Raw genomic sequence first — 15,126 nt, forward strand, 5'->3', positions numbered from 1 at the left:
TCCTTGGGGATGACCCATAAACTGAGCCCACTGACAGAGCTTCTGTGTGGGCATCACATCCTTGGACCAAACCCGTGGGGAGCTACTGACAGCAGCATAAACCAGAGTTAGATGAGCAGGGAAGTGGTACAAGACTGTAGTACAACCTCATTTAGTTTCACACGAGGCCAAGACACATGCGTTACTAAAATGTGTCTAAATTTAGGTGTGATTCACCTGGATTGATGCATCATGCAAGACACTGTTGAAGGCGATCAGGGGAATGTGTGGACATGCATGTACAGCCGTAAAGTGTGAACACAGAAGTGTCCCCAAACTGAGAGACAGTCGAGTACGTTTTCTTGTGTTGGTGCTAGGGATGCAAATTTTAAGCAATTCATGAAAGCCATGTTCATGACTTATGCTTATTAATTATTCACTAAATGCTTATAAAATACACAATGCATATTTTCTCCCAAAAAGCTAACTTATAACAAGTGATTCATGACTCATATGATTTGAGTCATGAATTAAATGCTACAAAATAACTCCCTGAATAATTTCCAAGGAAGTTTCTGGATGTTACTATGAAATATATTACTAATCATAGGGAACATAGGAATATACCTGAAAGAACAAACGTAAATCCAAGTAAATATTTATTGACTTTTTCATTTGTTCGTAGTAATTTTATCCTCCATAAACAGTATGTTGAATTGTATGCTTGCCTTTTTACATTCTTACATGTTCAGCTGATCTGCGACTAAATACAAACAAACACTAGTAATTAATGAGAATGAATGAACTAGTGAAAAAAGTATAATTGAACACATTCTCCCCACAATTAACACCAAATTACACAGATCTTTTTGGAAACGTGGTGGGGAAGTATTAAGAAATTGTTATTGTTATTATGGACCCATGAAGAAAAAGCATTACCCAATTTTCTACTCCTGCTCCAACTGCCATTATTCACAAATTATACTAATTACAGTATAAATGTTACAGGACATAGTTTTTTTTTGTTTTTTTTAGACATTTAAAAACAAGGTTAAGCCTATTTTCTGCCAAAAGGCTTATGCTTACTAATACCTAGCCATATTTTTAGAATAAATGATAGCTGAGAAGTGACGTGGATAATTATTGTGATGGCTGGTATTAGCAGCAGTCGGTTGTCTGTGGCTGAAAAGGACCAACGCCTTGTTAGTTTCTGTTATTCTCACACACATTGTTCCCTCCTTTCTCTCTGTGCTAGTTTTAACTGAAATGGTCAATGCTAGTCTGAGAAACCCCCACCCTGCTTACTGTACATGAGGGCTAACAGTTTTTCAATTTGGTGTTGTGGTTTTGGAGTTCAGTTTTGGAAACAAAAGTATGCTAGAAAATTGAGTTTGCTTGTGTTTTCACTTTTGTCAATTGTAATGAAAATAGACTACTTAAAGGTGGTTGGTTCTACAGTGTCTTCCATATAAGTCAATGTATTTAACTTTTTTCATGTTTATACATTGAGATGGATGATTTTAGGGGTGTTGTAGGCAGAAAGGATACACTCAGACTCAGCTTAAGTTTTGTATCTTATAAGCCATTATATCTGCTTTACCGTACAGTAACAAGATGCAGTGTAATTCCACAGTATATGCCCGAATCTATATATTTTTAAGGAGTGTAGTTGTATTTCTGAGGGATGTCAGGGTTTAAGTGTGTTTGTACCAAATGTTGGTTTTCCATACTCTTCAGTTATTCTTCCATCTGGATTTTTTCCTCTGGATTTCTGCCAGTTATAATACAACAGAGGAATAAAATGAGAAGAGAATGGAAAATGTACATTTTGACCTGGAAATTAACTTTAAAATTGTCCTTACATTTAGCTAAAATGCAAAAAAAAAAGGAAAGATATTTAGCATAACAGATTAAATCAGATAAAATATGATATTTATTCTGTATTCTTCGCACCACAGTGTTTCCACTGAGCTGTGAGCTTTATTATCACATCTCCTAACTTTCCTCACCTCACATCCCCTTGTTATTCACAACTATGTGCTAAATTATCTATGTAAAACAACTTTTTTGTTCATTTAGACGTCCACTCACCATTGTGTTCACTGCCACATAGCCAATATACTCACTCAACAAATGTGGTCTCCATAGTTTTGGAGTTTAGTTTTTGTCTCGACCAGTTTGTTGCACCACAACGAGCACCATTACTGTATCAGAACTGAGCTGTTATTTTTAAGTTACTGTTGAAAATTGTATTTTTCAGATTTTTCTCTATGAAACTAGAATACGTTTTGGTATACCCTGATACAGTGCGAAAAATCCACCAAGTTTCACAAAATGTTCCTTTTATTTTTGAGAAGGAATAAATGTTTGTATCTGTCTGGACTTTTTTTGGTCAGTGACTCAGAAAGTAGATTCACAGGATGTTGAAATCACAGTTTCTGGATTAAGAAAGAAAAAAAAAGCACCTAAATATAGCGGGAAGTGTAAAAGACTTGAGTAAAATTCATAGAAGGAAGTGAAAAGTAGCTACACGTTGAAGCTCAAAATAGGGAAAGTGAAACTTGGGAAGAAATAAGTCATCAAGAAAACAGGATTAAAAAAAATGAAAGTAAGAACTTTCAGGGATAATTTAAGAGAAACTTCCCCCAAAATGTGGAAGTAAGACTGCGAATAAGTCAAGAAAAAGTAGATTTCATTTACGGGCGGATGTGCTGAGTCCTCTTTGTTATTCTGCAGTCACGCTTTGGTATTCCATTACGTTACCTGCTGGACCCGTTTGCTCTCTGCTCAGCCCAGGGCAATAATAGACCGTCGGTCTTGTGTCACGCCAACACCCCAGGGTGAAATATCACAAATACCTCACCATTTGTCCGTCCTGATACATCAGCAGTGGTTTGCCAGCAGTCTGGCAGGTTCACACAGCATCTCTGCCAGCTAGTATAGTGTGAACTAAAGGAATAAGGAAAACAATGGATGTTAATTAAATTCATTGACAAAAAATATATTGTGGGAGCTCATTATCACCGAAAAAAACAGAACCAAACAGGTGACTTGATTTATTGGAAAGATGTTTACAGCCATAAACAGATGTTGTTTTTGTGTGTGATTGTGTGTGAGAGAGAAGACAGGTGAAGTGAGCGCTGTAGTGGGTGTGTCTAAAGCTATCGTTCTCTCACACACAGACTCTCAGGTCTCATATAAACCCTGCTTAACCTGTTACTGCCCATACACCTGTAACACACACTCCTCCACCTGACACTGTGTGTGTGTGTCTCTCTCTCTCTCTCTCTCTCTCTCTCTCGGTTATTCACCTTTGGACTGTAAGCAGAGTTTATTTGCTTCAGGACGACTTGGACTCTATCCTGATTGTATGCCGTTCATGCTCTTATGCTGGATTGACTTCTTGCCTGCATCATTGCAAGTAAAAACAAGATGACTACATCTTTCTGAACTCACTTTTACCTCTCGGATTCACTCAAGACATACAGTGTGTCCTGTGGAGTTACTCGATTCTCTTTGATTGGAATTGGAAGCTTAACCGGCGAAAGGCTGTGATTGTTTGTGTGAGTGTCGGCAGCTCCTTGGGCTGCAGGATGATGGAAGAGGTGTCCACGATTATGGCCTATGATGCCCACGTTATGGAACAGATGAGCGAAGAGGAGATCTTGGCCTGCTTGGTGGGTGAAACAGGATCTATATTCACAGTAAGACTCACTTAAAGTGGCTGTTAGATCTTCACAATTAACCACAATGACAGACTAACCATTAATTAGATCCAAAACCATTTAATACCGTATTTGTAAGGTTACTGTTTTCTATAAAGCATCTGATTTGTGTGAATACGCCTAAAGGCATGCAGACACAAAACATTTGTATTATCGTGTGAAGTATTGCTACAGTCACTATGGGAGTGATTCTGTTCCACAATAACAGAACACATTCCTCTGAATGACAGATATGTGATTTGAGATAGAAGAAAATTGACTCTGATTGTTCATTTGAGATATTTGAGATTGAAATGGTCACTTCAGGCTTAAAGTAAATCCTCCCCTCCACTATTATTCCTTTATTGTTATTAAATTATCTGTCCCCCATGCACTCAGCTTCATCTTATCTTGTACTAATGCCTATCATCATCTCTCTGGGCCTGTTCCTGATTTGTCGCGCTCATGCAGCATCCGGCACCAGATCTGTTTGGAGGAGATTGCTTTCTTCAGCTCAGTCAAATGTGACATCGCTGTATCTCATTAGCCTTGACTCTCTCTCCTCAGATCCCAGCGACGGAGGTTAAACTGGGGGAAAGCCGGCTTCAATTAATGGATGATGATGAGCCTTTGGACAAATACCTGGTCAGAAATCCTTCACTCCTTCCAGAAACGGATACATTTCTCTCACTCCACTGATACTCAAGTCCATTTTCTGATTGGGTTTTTCTGTGTGTGTTTTTGCAGAGGGAGAACCATCGGCTGCAGCAGGCCAACCTCCGTCTGGAGCAAGAAAACGACAACCTCGCTCACAGACTGATCAGCAGCAAGGTCGCCTTGAGGAATACTCTGGACAAGGTACGATTAGCTAGTGCCCTTCACCAAAAGGGTAAAAGCGTTAATTTTAGAAAAAGCATAATCACATCCGAAAGGTCATCACTCAGCCTCTCAGGAGACGGCCAAACTGTAACCTTAAGAAACCTTTACAGTATTAGAATAGCAACTCAGTCTGCAGTTGTCTAGTCTCCAATAAACATACCAGCAGTACAAAGCATGACTTCATGTTATCTAAAGATATATAAGGCATACAATATGATTTAAGATTGTAATTTTTTTATGAAATGGCTCAACAAAACCCTGAAATATTCATGTGTTTAAGTTCTCTAACTTTGTCACAAAAGCCTGTAGGACAAGATCGACTTTTTAACTTGTTTTTATTATGCAATACAGGACATTTCAAATTTTGTCGTATACATGAGAATCTGATTTATATTTGATTTTCAACGGTTTTATTTAATAACAGACTCTTTGTAATGTTGTTTGAAAATGTAGACACAGCATTCTGGATTTAGCCTACGTTATTTCTGACACAAAAACATAAAAATTAGTTCATAAAACATGATGCTTTTAATTTCAACTGATTGTATTCGCTGCTGACCAGAAGAATGTGTGTTTGCAGGCGGAGGACAGAGTGGACGACCTCACCAAAGACCTTTTTCAGACCAGACATCGACTGCAGGCTACAGAAGAGGAGAAAATAGGGAAAGACGAGGAAGCTGCCGTGGTAAGATTCTTTATAACACCTCACAGTAGTTATGGGTTTAATGTTATGGTTGAAGTGCGTAGTAACGGACTTCTTCTCTTCTTACAGTCGAAGAAGGTGTTTCGGAGAGAGCTGGAGAAGGCTGAGCACGAAGTCAGAAGGTCGTCGGGTGTCATTGCGGACTACAAACAGGTAGAGATAATCAATGATTGGAGTTAGGAAAGACCATATTCTTCCAAGAGGATATATTAATAAAGAATACAGGGCTTCCTAATGATGCTGATGCTCTTTCTTCTGCTCAGATCTGCTCTCAGCTGGCAAAGCAGCTGGAGAGGCAGCAGGCCGCCCACAGAGAAGAGTTAGATTCACTCAAGGTGAGAATAATTCTCTTCCTGGGGAGCTCTCCTGTCATCTTTCCTACTTTTATCTCCTTTTTTACTCTATCATGCTTCCACTTGAACGCTACTTAACGACTCCTTCTTTACTTTCTCTCTAGGGTTAATTTTAGTGTACAGTGGTGATTAAAAGCTGGGTGTCATATTTGTGGCAGATAAATCTTAACTCCGTCTCACATTCTGCCTATTATTCTCGTTCTCCACCTTCGAAGAGTGCAGTGAAGGCTTGTTCACGCTGCCGTCACGTTGTGGAATCAGATGAGCCATCTGCCACAGCTCAGAAGTCTCCAACAGCAGCAGCAATAGAAGGCCGAGGGATGACAGAACCGGGCCGAGAAGAGAACGACGAAGGTCCCAAAAGTGCACGGCAGAGGAGAGACGACCAGCAGAAGGAGTCCCTCAGGGTCCAGATCAGGGAGCTGGAGCAGGAGTTGGCCAAGACCAAACTCCAGATGGTGGAGGCCAAGTGCAAGATCCAGGTCAGAATAGACCATCAAAGCATCACGAATAAATTTACACATATCGTGAATCCTAGCATGCAATATACAGGTCACATCATTACAGCTAATAAAATGTTATCACTTTAATACGGACAATAATCTTAATGTGCCTTCAGACTCACACAGAGAACCAAAGCTTTGTACTTTTTGGGTACTTTTCTGAGAATATATTCATTGCCTGACCCCTAACAGAAAAACCTAATTATTTAAACAGTTTTCATTGAGGTTGTTAACTGAGAAAAACTATTGGACTCCATCAATGTGAAGCCTCCAGATTACATGTAGGCCCATATGAAGACAGGAAACAGGACAGGATTCCTTCTGAGTGAACATCAGAACTAGTTGTCCTCCCATGCTAAACTAAGTATCATTACATAATTATCTTCAGTTATCATTATTTAAAAGTATGCTTTGCCTAAATTTGTATAAATCTCTGCAAGTCATTTTGAAGGAGACACACACAGATGCTGATGTTTTTGTGTGCTATGTCTATTGTAGTTTTTCGCAATATGCAAATGAACTGTAACTTGACTGAAACAACAGTTTTTTTCCAGGAGACATTACTTACATAACTAATAATGTTTTGAGACAAAATAAGTGAATATTTTGCTATGATGGGTGTTTCTTACTGTAATTTGTTCTTGGGATGAGGGTTAATACAATTAATACAATTGCAGTAGTAGTACTCGATGTCTCTTAAAATAAGTATGTTAATAGTCCATAATAGCCTCTTTTTTTTCTTTGGTTAGCCTATTCTTCCTAAGTACATTAATGATAAAAAAAAATACTATAGTTAAGTGGATTTTCTTTATATTGTTAGGCATATACATGAGTTTTCATTTAAGTAATAAACTTTTTTTAAACATCTGAAAGAAGGTTATTCTCAGAACATAAACAGTATGGTTTCACAAATAGGAGTGAATTTAGCTTGTGATAAAGTAAAGTTCACATTGTCACATACGCCTGTTTCACCCTGGTACAGGAGCTGGAGCACCAGAAAGGAATCATGGCCAACGATCTTCAGGAAGCAAAGAACAATTGGATCAGCAAGGCCTTCACCTCCCTGCGGACCTCCAGCGAAGAGGGACTTCACAGTATTAGCATACCCAGACACGAAGCTCCAACAGTGGGCTGGAAACTCCAGAGAGGCTCCCTCTCTGGATGGAGCACCAAGATGCTGTCGAAGCCTCACAGAGACAATCGAGAAAACGTCTGATAGCTCGGACTGTGAATGTGAATATCACTTAAAAGTGGACACAATACAAGGATCAGACCTCAGAGTATTAATACACAAAGTGATGTGCAGTATGTAGTCAGTACTGTAGCTGCTATTTCTGCTTTGGATAAAAGCGTCTGCCAAATGACTGTAATGTAATGTAAAAATGTAATGTCTTGTCTGTTGGAATCTTTACAATGATGAAATGATTTTTATATTTGTAAGCCAAATCTATGTGCCTTGTGAAGTTTTTTTTGTACATAATTCGTGTACTTGTCCTGTTCTTCTTGTGTCTTTGCTCATAACAATTTGAATACAATATTAAAACAACTACGACACAAGTTTTTGGGGTATGACATATGGAAAGTTGACTCATTAACAGAAACCATACGGTTCTTTCTGAAGGTTTCCTGTGATACACCACATTCGTTCTTCCTCTTTCACTTTGACCGTGGAGGCTTTTAAGTGCTGATCAGCTGCTGATGGAACACACAGACAAGAGCCATCGGCAGGCTGTAACGCAGTCCCTTATCTCTGAACTTTGCCATGTGGAATGGAGTAGACCATTACAGAGAGTAACAAAGGAACAACAGGATAGAGTAGTGAATATCTAGCACAAGTGAGGGTTCACTACAGCATCTATTTAAGCTTTTTAGACAAACTGCGCTCAGGTCATAATTTCTCCAGCCGGAAGCTCTGATGGCTGTGACGGTCGGCAGTGTGTGCGTCACTTTGACTCTCCTTGTGTGTGTTCTTGGAGGCCAAGCTCTGGACCTGCTGAGGGTGACTGCAACATCAGGGAGTGAGTATTTATCTGAATGAATATGTGATCACAGTATATATAGTTTGTTGGTGTATAAAGGTGCGTGGGCTTCCAATATGTATTACTTTTTTTGTATGATGCGGTTGTATGTAAGGCTACTTGTGTCCCGTCGTCTTTATATTTCTGATTTGAGTAAAAAATGATTTAATTGAAAAGTAATAGATTTTCAAAATTGATGTTCTGTGATGCTGCTATTACACATTGTAAATCACCTCTGTTTAGATGTTCCTACCCTGAGTTGTTATAGAGGCATTCTGTGAGCCTTATGCCATTATTTTATATTATTTCTGATAACCTTTAATTGAAAAACAAACAATAAAAAAGAGAGGACGGATATAATATTGAAACACAACCTTTTCATAGACATACACATTAAATAATAGAAAGATATTCTGTCTTTTATGCTCTACCCAGGTTGCACATTATGTGACTAAGTGTAAGTGTAAGTGTAATTTCTTCCCTCAGATCCTCCCTCCACTCCCAAAGTGCATTGTCGGTGTGCGAGCTACCCGAACGTGACTTTTTGCTCCTGGCCTGAACCGTCTCGATCTCCACCAACACAATACATTGCCACCTACAGGTAAATCCAGCAGAGAAAAACAGCTGTCCTCCTCCTATTTGCCGTTGACCCAAACCATTGACACCTTTTAGTCAAACTGACTGCAGTCGTCAAGTGTCGTTAATGAGGAGCTCATTTAAATGTATGTTAATGTGTTTGTCAGTGAGAGACACAGACAGCTGGTCACCAAGCCGTGCCAACTCATCCAACCCGGCCTTGCTTCCTCTGATCTGACTTCAGCATCGTCACCATCATCTGAGCGGGTATGAACCTTATTTACCTTTGCGACAGAAACACTGTATCTTCAGCAGAAGAGGGGGGTTTCCAAAAACTCACTCAGACTGATTTTTAGACAAAATGAAACCAAACACACATAAGGGATTATAGTGAATATTTAAATGAAAATGTTACTGTATTGTTGCTGATCCAGGTACTAGTATCTCCATTTCAGCTCAAAATAGATTAGCTGAATTTTGGGAAATCCCCTAATCATGTTTCTTGTAATACAGTCGCTGTAATAGACACCAGACTAGTTAAAAGTTGTCATGTGAGTAAGAGGTCACAAGTAGTCAGTGAGATAAGAGACATAATGAGAGTTATGTAGTTTGTAGCACTTATTATATTCGTATTAGTCTGTTGCAATTATTGTTTTCGTAGTAGTTTGCCTCTGCACTATACTTTTGCTCTGGTTTATGCTTTAAGATGCTTGTTTAAGAAAGGAGATGCACTTATGACTTCTGGTGACTAGTAGTTCTCTTGAATACCTATGTTGAATACACTTCCTGTAAGTCGCTTTGGATAAAAGCGTCTGCTAAATGACTGTAATGTAATGTAATGTAATGAGTTGTACCTTACACAGTGGGGAAATCTAACCCTAACCCTCACATCCATCCTCTCATGCACATATCTATAATTGATTGTATGTTTTTCCTATTACATTTAAATTTTCAAATACATAAAACATTAAGCTGTCAGTGTGCAAACATTAGCAAGTAATTGAAATTGAGACATGAAATATACTGGAAAACATATAAATAATGTATCTAAAAAATATATATATATATATATATATATATATATATATATATATATATATATATATATATATATATATAAAGCTATAAATGATATATTACCTGGCATCACATATAATCTTGTATCTTTTTTTTTTATTAGCTCTGGCACTGCCAACTGCCCAACCTGAAGTTTCTCACTGACTACATCATCAATGTCACAGCTGTTTCTTCTGATGGAAGCAGCTCCCATTTATCAAGTTTCATGTTGGAGGATATAGGTGAGAGCTCAAAATGATTTAAAAAGAGAATAAATTAAGTGGAAAATGCATTTTCGATTGAAAACTGTAAAGACACTTTTGTTTTGATTTTAAATTCCTGTCTTTGTCTCCTTCTCTCTGCAGTGAAACCAGATCCCCCCGTAGACGTCCAGGTTTCCCCTCAGGGTACCAGAAACTTGATGGTGGAATGGTCACATCCCCCCACTTGGGCTAACCTGGACATCTTCCCCCTAAAATACCAGATACTGTACAAGTGGGAACACAGGGGCACCCCGAAGTCTGTCAATGTAAGAATAACCCTTCATGAGCAGTAACAGCAGCAAAGTGATTGTAAAACTCTACATTATTACACACAGCTACCACATCATATGGAAGTTGAAAATAACCAAACCTCTTAGATAATGTCTCAGAAAGTTTCTTCTTCTGTGGAAATCCTTCTCATTTCAACTAAAGTAAATTGTAATATAATTTTAAATTTGTGTTTTATTTTTGAAACCATTTCATTTAAAGCATGTTTTTTTATTTTAATAATGGCACAGTAGCTTTTCAGTTTTAAACAAAAACAGCCACACATCAATACATCTTATAGTGTTTAGAATTGTACCATTTTCATTAATAATAACTTAAGAATGACAAATGTTGATTGGACCGCTTCTCATTTAAATTATATGCTATGCTCAAGTGTTAAAGGTTTAGTTTTACATTTTGGGAAATACACAAATTCATGTTAATCAGCTAGCTTTAGAGGTGATGTTAGGCAGATTTTAACAGGCTAGCTGTTTCTCGGTGTTTCCTGTTACTTGCTAAACTTACCAACTCTCCATATGAATATGAATCTGCAGCTTCATATTTAAAGTACAGCGGTGAATCAATCCTCTCTAATCTTGGCAAGACAGAATATCCCTAACTGTATTTCTCAAAATGTCAAACTATTCCTGTAACCCAATTTATTTAAACACAGTCATTGTGTCGTATTTTGAAATCCAAATGTTTAATTAAAACGGATGATCTAAAAAGTTTGCATCATAAATTTTTTGCCTCCAGCTGGGTCCATTTGAGAGCACCAACATTGAACTGAACGGGCTGACCGCAGGGAGGACCTACCTGTTCCAGGTGTGTGCTAAGGAGCTGCTGGGTCTGGGCGAGTGCAGCCGCTGGAGCTCACCTGTGAAATACACCATACTGAGAGCGAAATCGTAGAGGCTCCCTCTCACTTCCTGATTTATTTAACCCTCTCCTTTCAAGCCAGAAGTAAAGAAAATTGCAGAACCACACACAGGTTTAATCTTTAACTGCATAAGCAATGCAAGCAACAGTTATTAATATTTTATTTTGTTTTATTTATTTATTTGTTTATTTTATATTATAATATTCTTTTGTATTGTTTTGTTATACTGTTGGTTTGAGTCTTTGGAGCTAATGATAATATAGAAACCATTCTGTAAAACACTGTGATAGATGGTCAAGGTGTATGATCAGTTTTACATAATGAGCCCTACCCAAACATTGTACCATATTTTAGTCATTGTGTGACTTATTTGTTAAAAAATTGAATAAAAACAAAGGCATTCATATAGAATCCGCACATCTGTCAGTCAACTACACCCACCACCAGTGGTGTGACAAACTCTGAGTGTCTGACACCCAGAGTGAAGGACGGCGGTCTGGGGAAATGCATGTGAGACTTCTCTGGGCTGTACGTCCCAGGACCCGGAATCGTAGAGAGATAATTCGGCCTCTTAGTCCGTCTCTGGATGGAGAAGGAGGGCTGGCGCTGGTGGTAAACGTCCGGGTTGGTGGTCTCGTATTTTGCTGGTCCAGGACTCATGGAGAGGTCTTCTGAGGGAGCTCCGACCTTCAGCCGGCCTGAGAAGCTGTAGCTGGCACTGGAGGGTTTATTGGGGACCTGGCAGCCCAGTAGATTAGGAAGACTGTAGCTGGAGTGAAGAAAAAGACACATTAAGGTTTTCATTTCAGCAACATATCTCTGATTTAAATGATAAAGACTGGCAATAATCTGTGTCTCAAAACCACCCAAAAACCCCAGTTAAACCCAACTGAAGAAGTAAATCTTTAAAAACACGTCACAAATATATATATATTTTTAAATTCTATCCTTAAAAAAAAGCTGGGCATTGTAGTTTTTAACTGACATTACACAAAAGAGTGAATAGTGCATTTCTTGGGACCTAACACAAATACATTTGTGGTTTGCTTTAAATGTGGGATTGACTCAAAATAAACTACAGTGCATGTTCTTCATAACAAGGTAATTTAATATAGAGCACAGAGACAAAAAGTCAGGAGCCTTATCCTAGAAAGTCTCTATCCTGCTGTCTACACCTGTTGGGTGCTGGCACAGCATCAACAGAGCGGTATCTGGTGCGAGAGCCGATGGTGTAAGATGGAGGTCTGTGGTGAGCATTGAGAGGTGGAGCCTTCTCTGGGCTGTAGGCCCCCGGCCCTGGAGTCTGGAACACCTGGCCTATGATAGAAATGGTTTGAAAAAAATATTACCTTTATTAATCGAAACGTGTGTCGGAAGAAGGCACGACTTGAAAGTATTCTCTAATCCTCTTCTAATCTTTTGATAGTGTGAAAGAAAAATCCATTCTTCACCTTATTACCTGGATGGCAGTGTGTGTCTGTTTTAAGATGTTTCATTCCCCTATTGAATACATTTTTGTGAACCACTGATTGTATTATTTACCCAGCATCTAAGTATATATATATATATATATATATATATATATACATATATATATATATATATATATATATATATATATATATATATATATATATATATATATATATATATATATATATATATATATATATATTATATATATATTATGTATATATGGAGTAGTTCTGATGCTTGCCAATATACCTTAGGAGTTTATTGTAAACAGTATGCAGAAGTTAATTTATTTTCATCACCTCTGTTTTCCCCTGTGCACCGTCCTCTTCCCAGAATGGAGTAGGAGGGGGTTTCCATTCGGCCAAACCGTGTGACCTTGGCGTCAATGTGGTACCTTGGTCCTGGGCTGGAGTCCACAGAGACCACTACAGAAAACAGGATGCACAAGAACTCATCTAAAGACATACAAATAAATAATCCAATTCCACACAGGTATTTGGCACAAAAAAAAGATCATGTGAGAAAAAACTGGGGCACTGCAGACCAGTATAACAGAAGAAAACGTGACATCTTTACAGATTTTATATATATAATAACTCACTGGCACTGCTCATGCGGCTGTGAAAGGAGTATGCCGGGCTGCTGGGCTTGGTGAAGTCATGGTTGATGTATCCAACTGTAGGGGGCAGAGCGTAGCGTCCAGGGCCCGGGCCTGACAATGAGAGGAGGAGGAGGAGGAGGAGGAGGAGGAGGAGGAGGAGGAGGAGGAGGAGGAGGAGGAGGACAGTGATGAACATGATGCAACAGACTCAGCTCCGTGCAGCAGTATGGCACTCCCACTGCTCTTTTGGCTCTGGCTATGATGTCTCTGATGATTTCCATATGGAGCTCTTTCTCTCATTTTCTATGGTTACGCATTTTAACGCTCTTCCTGTGCATGTTGGATTCTAACTTAAGTAGACACCTCAAACAAGCATGGAGCAAAGGCTGAATAAGGCAGAGAGAGATTTCAAACAGAAACCAGCTCAGCTAAGTTCATGTGGGTGTACACCCCACACACACACACACACACACACACACACACACACACACACACACACACACACACACACACACACACACACACACACACACACTAGGCATACAGATTTCTTAAACTAACCTCTTTCTCTTGCAGAGATTATCGGCCGTTTCTTCGCCACCTCCTGCATACTCTGTTTCTCTTTCTTCCCTTTTCTTCTTTGTCTCCTTCTCTTCCTCTTCGGTCCCCTGTCACTTCAGACACATCCTTTTTGTGTGTGTGTTTGTGTGTCCCTCTCCAGGTGATCGGCGGCCTCCTGGGCTGAATTATGCATGACCGTGAGGTGAGAGAAACCCTATCTTGACCGAGGCCCCGGGGACGTTTCAAACATATCCCCACCTCCTTTTCCACTGGCTGGAGAACCACTGATTGTCTAAGACACAACTTCTGTGCAGCTAATTGTACATTTAAGTGATTTATTTAAATAAAGTCTTAAAGCACTGCAACAGTAATGTCACTAACATGTAAGTTAGTAGTTCATTTGTCATCCTATTCCGAGGCATTAGGTTACTACAGCTGATGTGTGTGGTGAACCTCTCAACTAAACAATGTATGTTGTAACTAATAGCATCTCAGAGCACATGCTATTAAAAATGAAAGGACTTACACTGATCCTCTGTTGCAGGTGGATATTTGACAAGCTCAGCTTTGCTGTAATGAAAATCATGGACTGGTGAGTATTAAGATTTGGACTGCTTTTTGTTAATAAATATATATTAAGATCAGTGCCAAATCTCTAAATGATTCGTTGTCTGCCAAACTGGCTGGTAATTTTAGTCAGGTGATGAGACAGCTTGCCAAATGGATTTTTCCAGGAAGGAAAACAAACAAAAAAAAAGCTTTTGAATATTGAAAATTCTCCAGGGATGTTTGTGCATTTTTTCCTCTATTGGCTGCTGAATCGTTCACAGTTAGTTAAAAGCCAAAATGTATCATCCCTTAGTGGTGGGAAGTAACTACTGTACATTTAACCAAGTACAATTTTGAGGTTCCTAACATGTAGTAATTATCTTTTATACTTTTAATTTCAAATCCACTACATTCAGGGGCAAAATTCAGAGGCAAAGATATTTCTTTAGATGTTTTGATTAAAAAAATTAAAAGAGGAGATATTTTCTCAGATATTTTTGCCTTAATAACAGAATAAAAATACATTCAAGCTACAGAACTTAATTTCAGTTCATGGGATGTGAGAATTTTGGGAACTAAAAGTTTAAGAAATATGTTTCCACCATATTCTATAGTAGGCTACTTTGACTGCTAGCATAGCACCCAGGCGGCATCTGAAACGCGTCAATTGTGGCAGAAAAGCCCTGAGGAGGACTCACTTCCAGCATATACTGAGATATTTACTTTCCAGTGTGAGAACCTCAGCTAGACATTCACAC

At 38.8% G+C, this 15,126-nt stretch overlaps 3 protein-coding genes across 3 annotated transcripts; 2 read left to right on the forward strand and 1 right to left on the reverse strand.

Annotated features, from left to right (window-relative positions):
• Positions 1-3,572: 3,572 nt before the first annotated feature.
• On the forward strand, positions 3,573-7,337 carry LOC129103932 (rab GTPase-activating protein 1-like). The gene is made up of 8 exons (XM_054614578.1): positions 3,573-3,683; positions 4,251-4,328; positions 4,431-4,541; positions 5,143-5,247; positions 5,335-5,418; positions 5,529-5,600; positions 5,834-6,100; positions 7,104-7,337. Exons 1-8 carry the CDS (start codon positions 3,573-3,575, stop codon positions 7,335-7,337), a joined length of 1,062 nt encoding a protein of 353 aa, XP_054470553.1.
• Positions 7,338-7,844: 507 nt separating this feature from the next.
• Positions 7,845-11,574, forward strand: ebi3 (Epstein-Barr virus induced 3). The gene is made up of 6 exons (XM_054614519.1): positions 7,845-8,139; positions 8,626-8,740; positions 8,883-8,982; positions 9,896-10,013; positions 10,137-10,300; positions 11,058-11,574. The coding sequence occupies exons 1-6, from the start codon at positions 8,037-8,039 to the stop codon at positions 11,211-11,213; spliced, it is 756 nt and encodes a 251-aa protein (XP_054470494.1). The 5' UTR covers positions 7,845-8,036; the 3' UTR covers positions 11,214-11,574.
• A 30-nt stretch (positions 11,575-11,604) lies between these two features.
• odf3l2a (outer dense fiber of sperm tails 3-like 2a) lies at positions 11,605-13,868 on the reverse strand. Its single transcript, XM_054614640.1, has 5 exons — positions 13,820-13,868; positions 13,259-13,369; positions 12,957-13,082; positions 12,357-12,498; positions 11,605-11,950 (listed from the first exon to the last, which is right to left on the reverse strand). The coding sequence occupies exons 1-5, from the start codon at positions 13,866-13,868 to the stop codon at positions 11,605-11,607; spliced, it is 774 nt and encodes a 257-aa protein (XP_054470615.1).
• Positions 13,869-15,126: the final 1,258 nt, after the last annotated feature.

This window comes from Anoplopoma fimbria, chromosome 15 (genome assembly GCF_027596085.1).
Source record: "Anoplopoma fimbria isolate UVic2021 breed Golden Eagle Sablefish chromosome 15, Afim_UVic_2022, whole genome shotgun sequence".
Lineage (NCBI taxonomy): Eukaryota > Metazoa > Chordata > Actinopteri > Perciformes > Anoplopomatidae > Anoplopoma > Anoplopoma fimbria.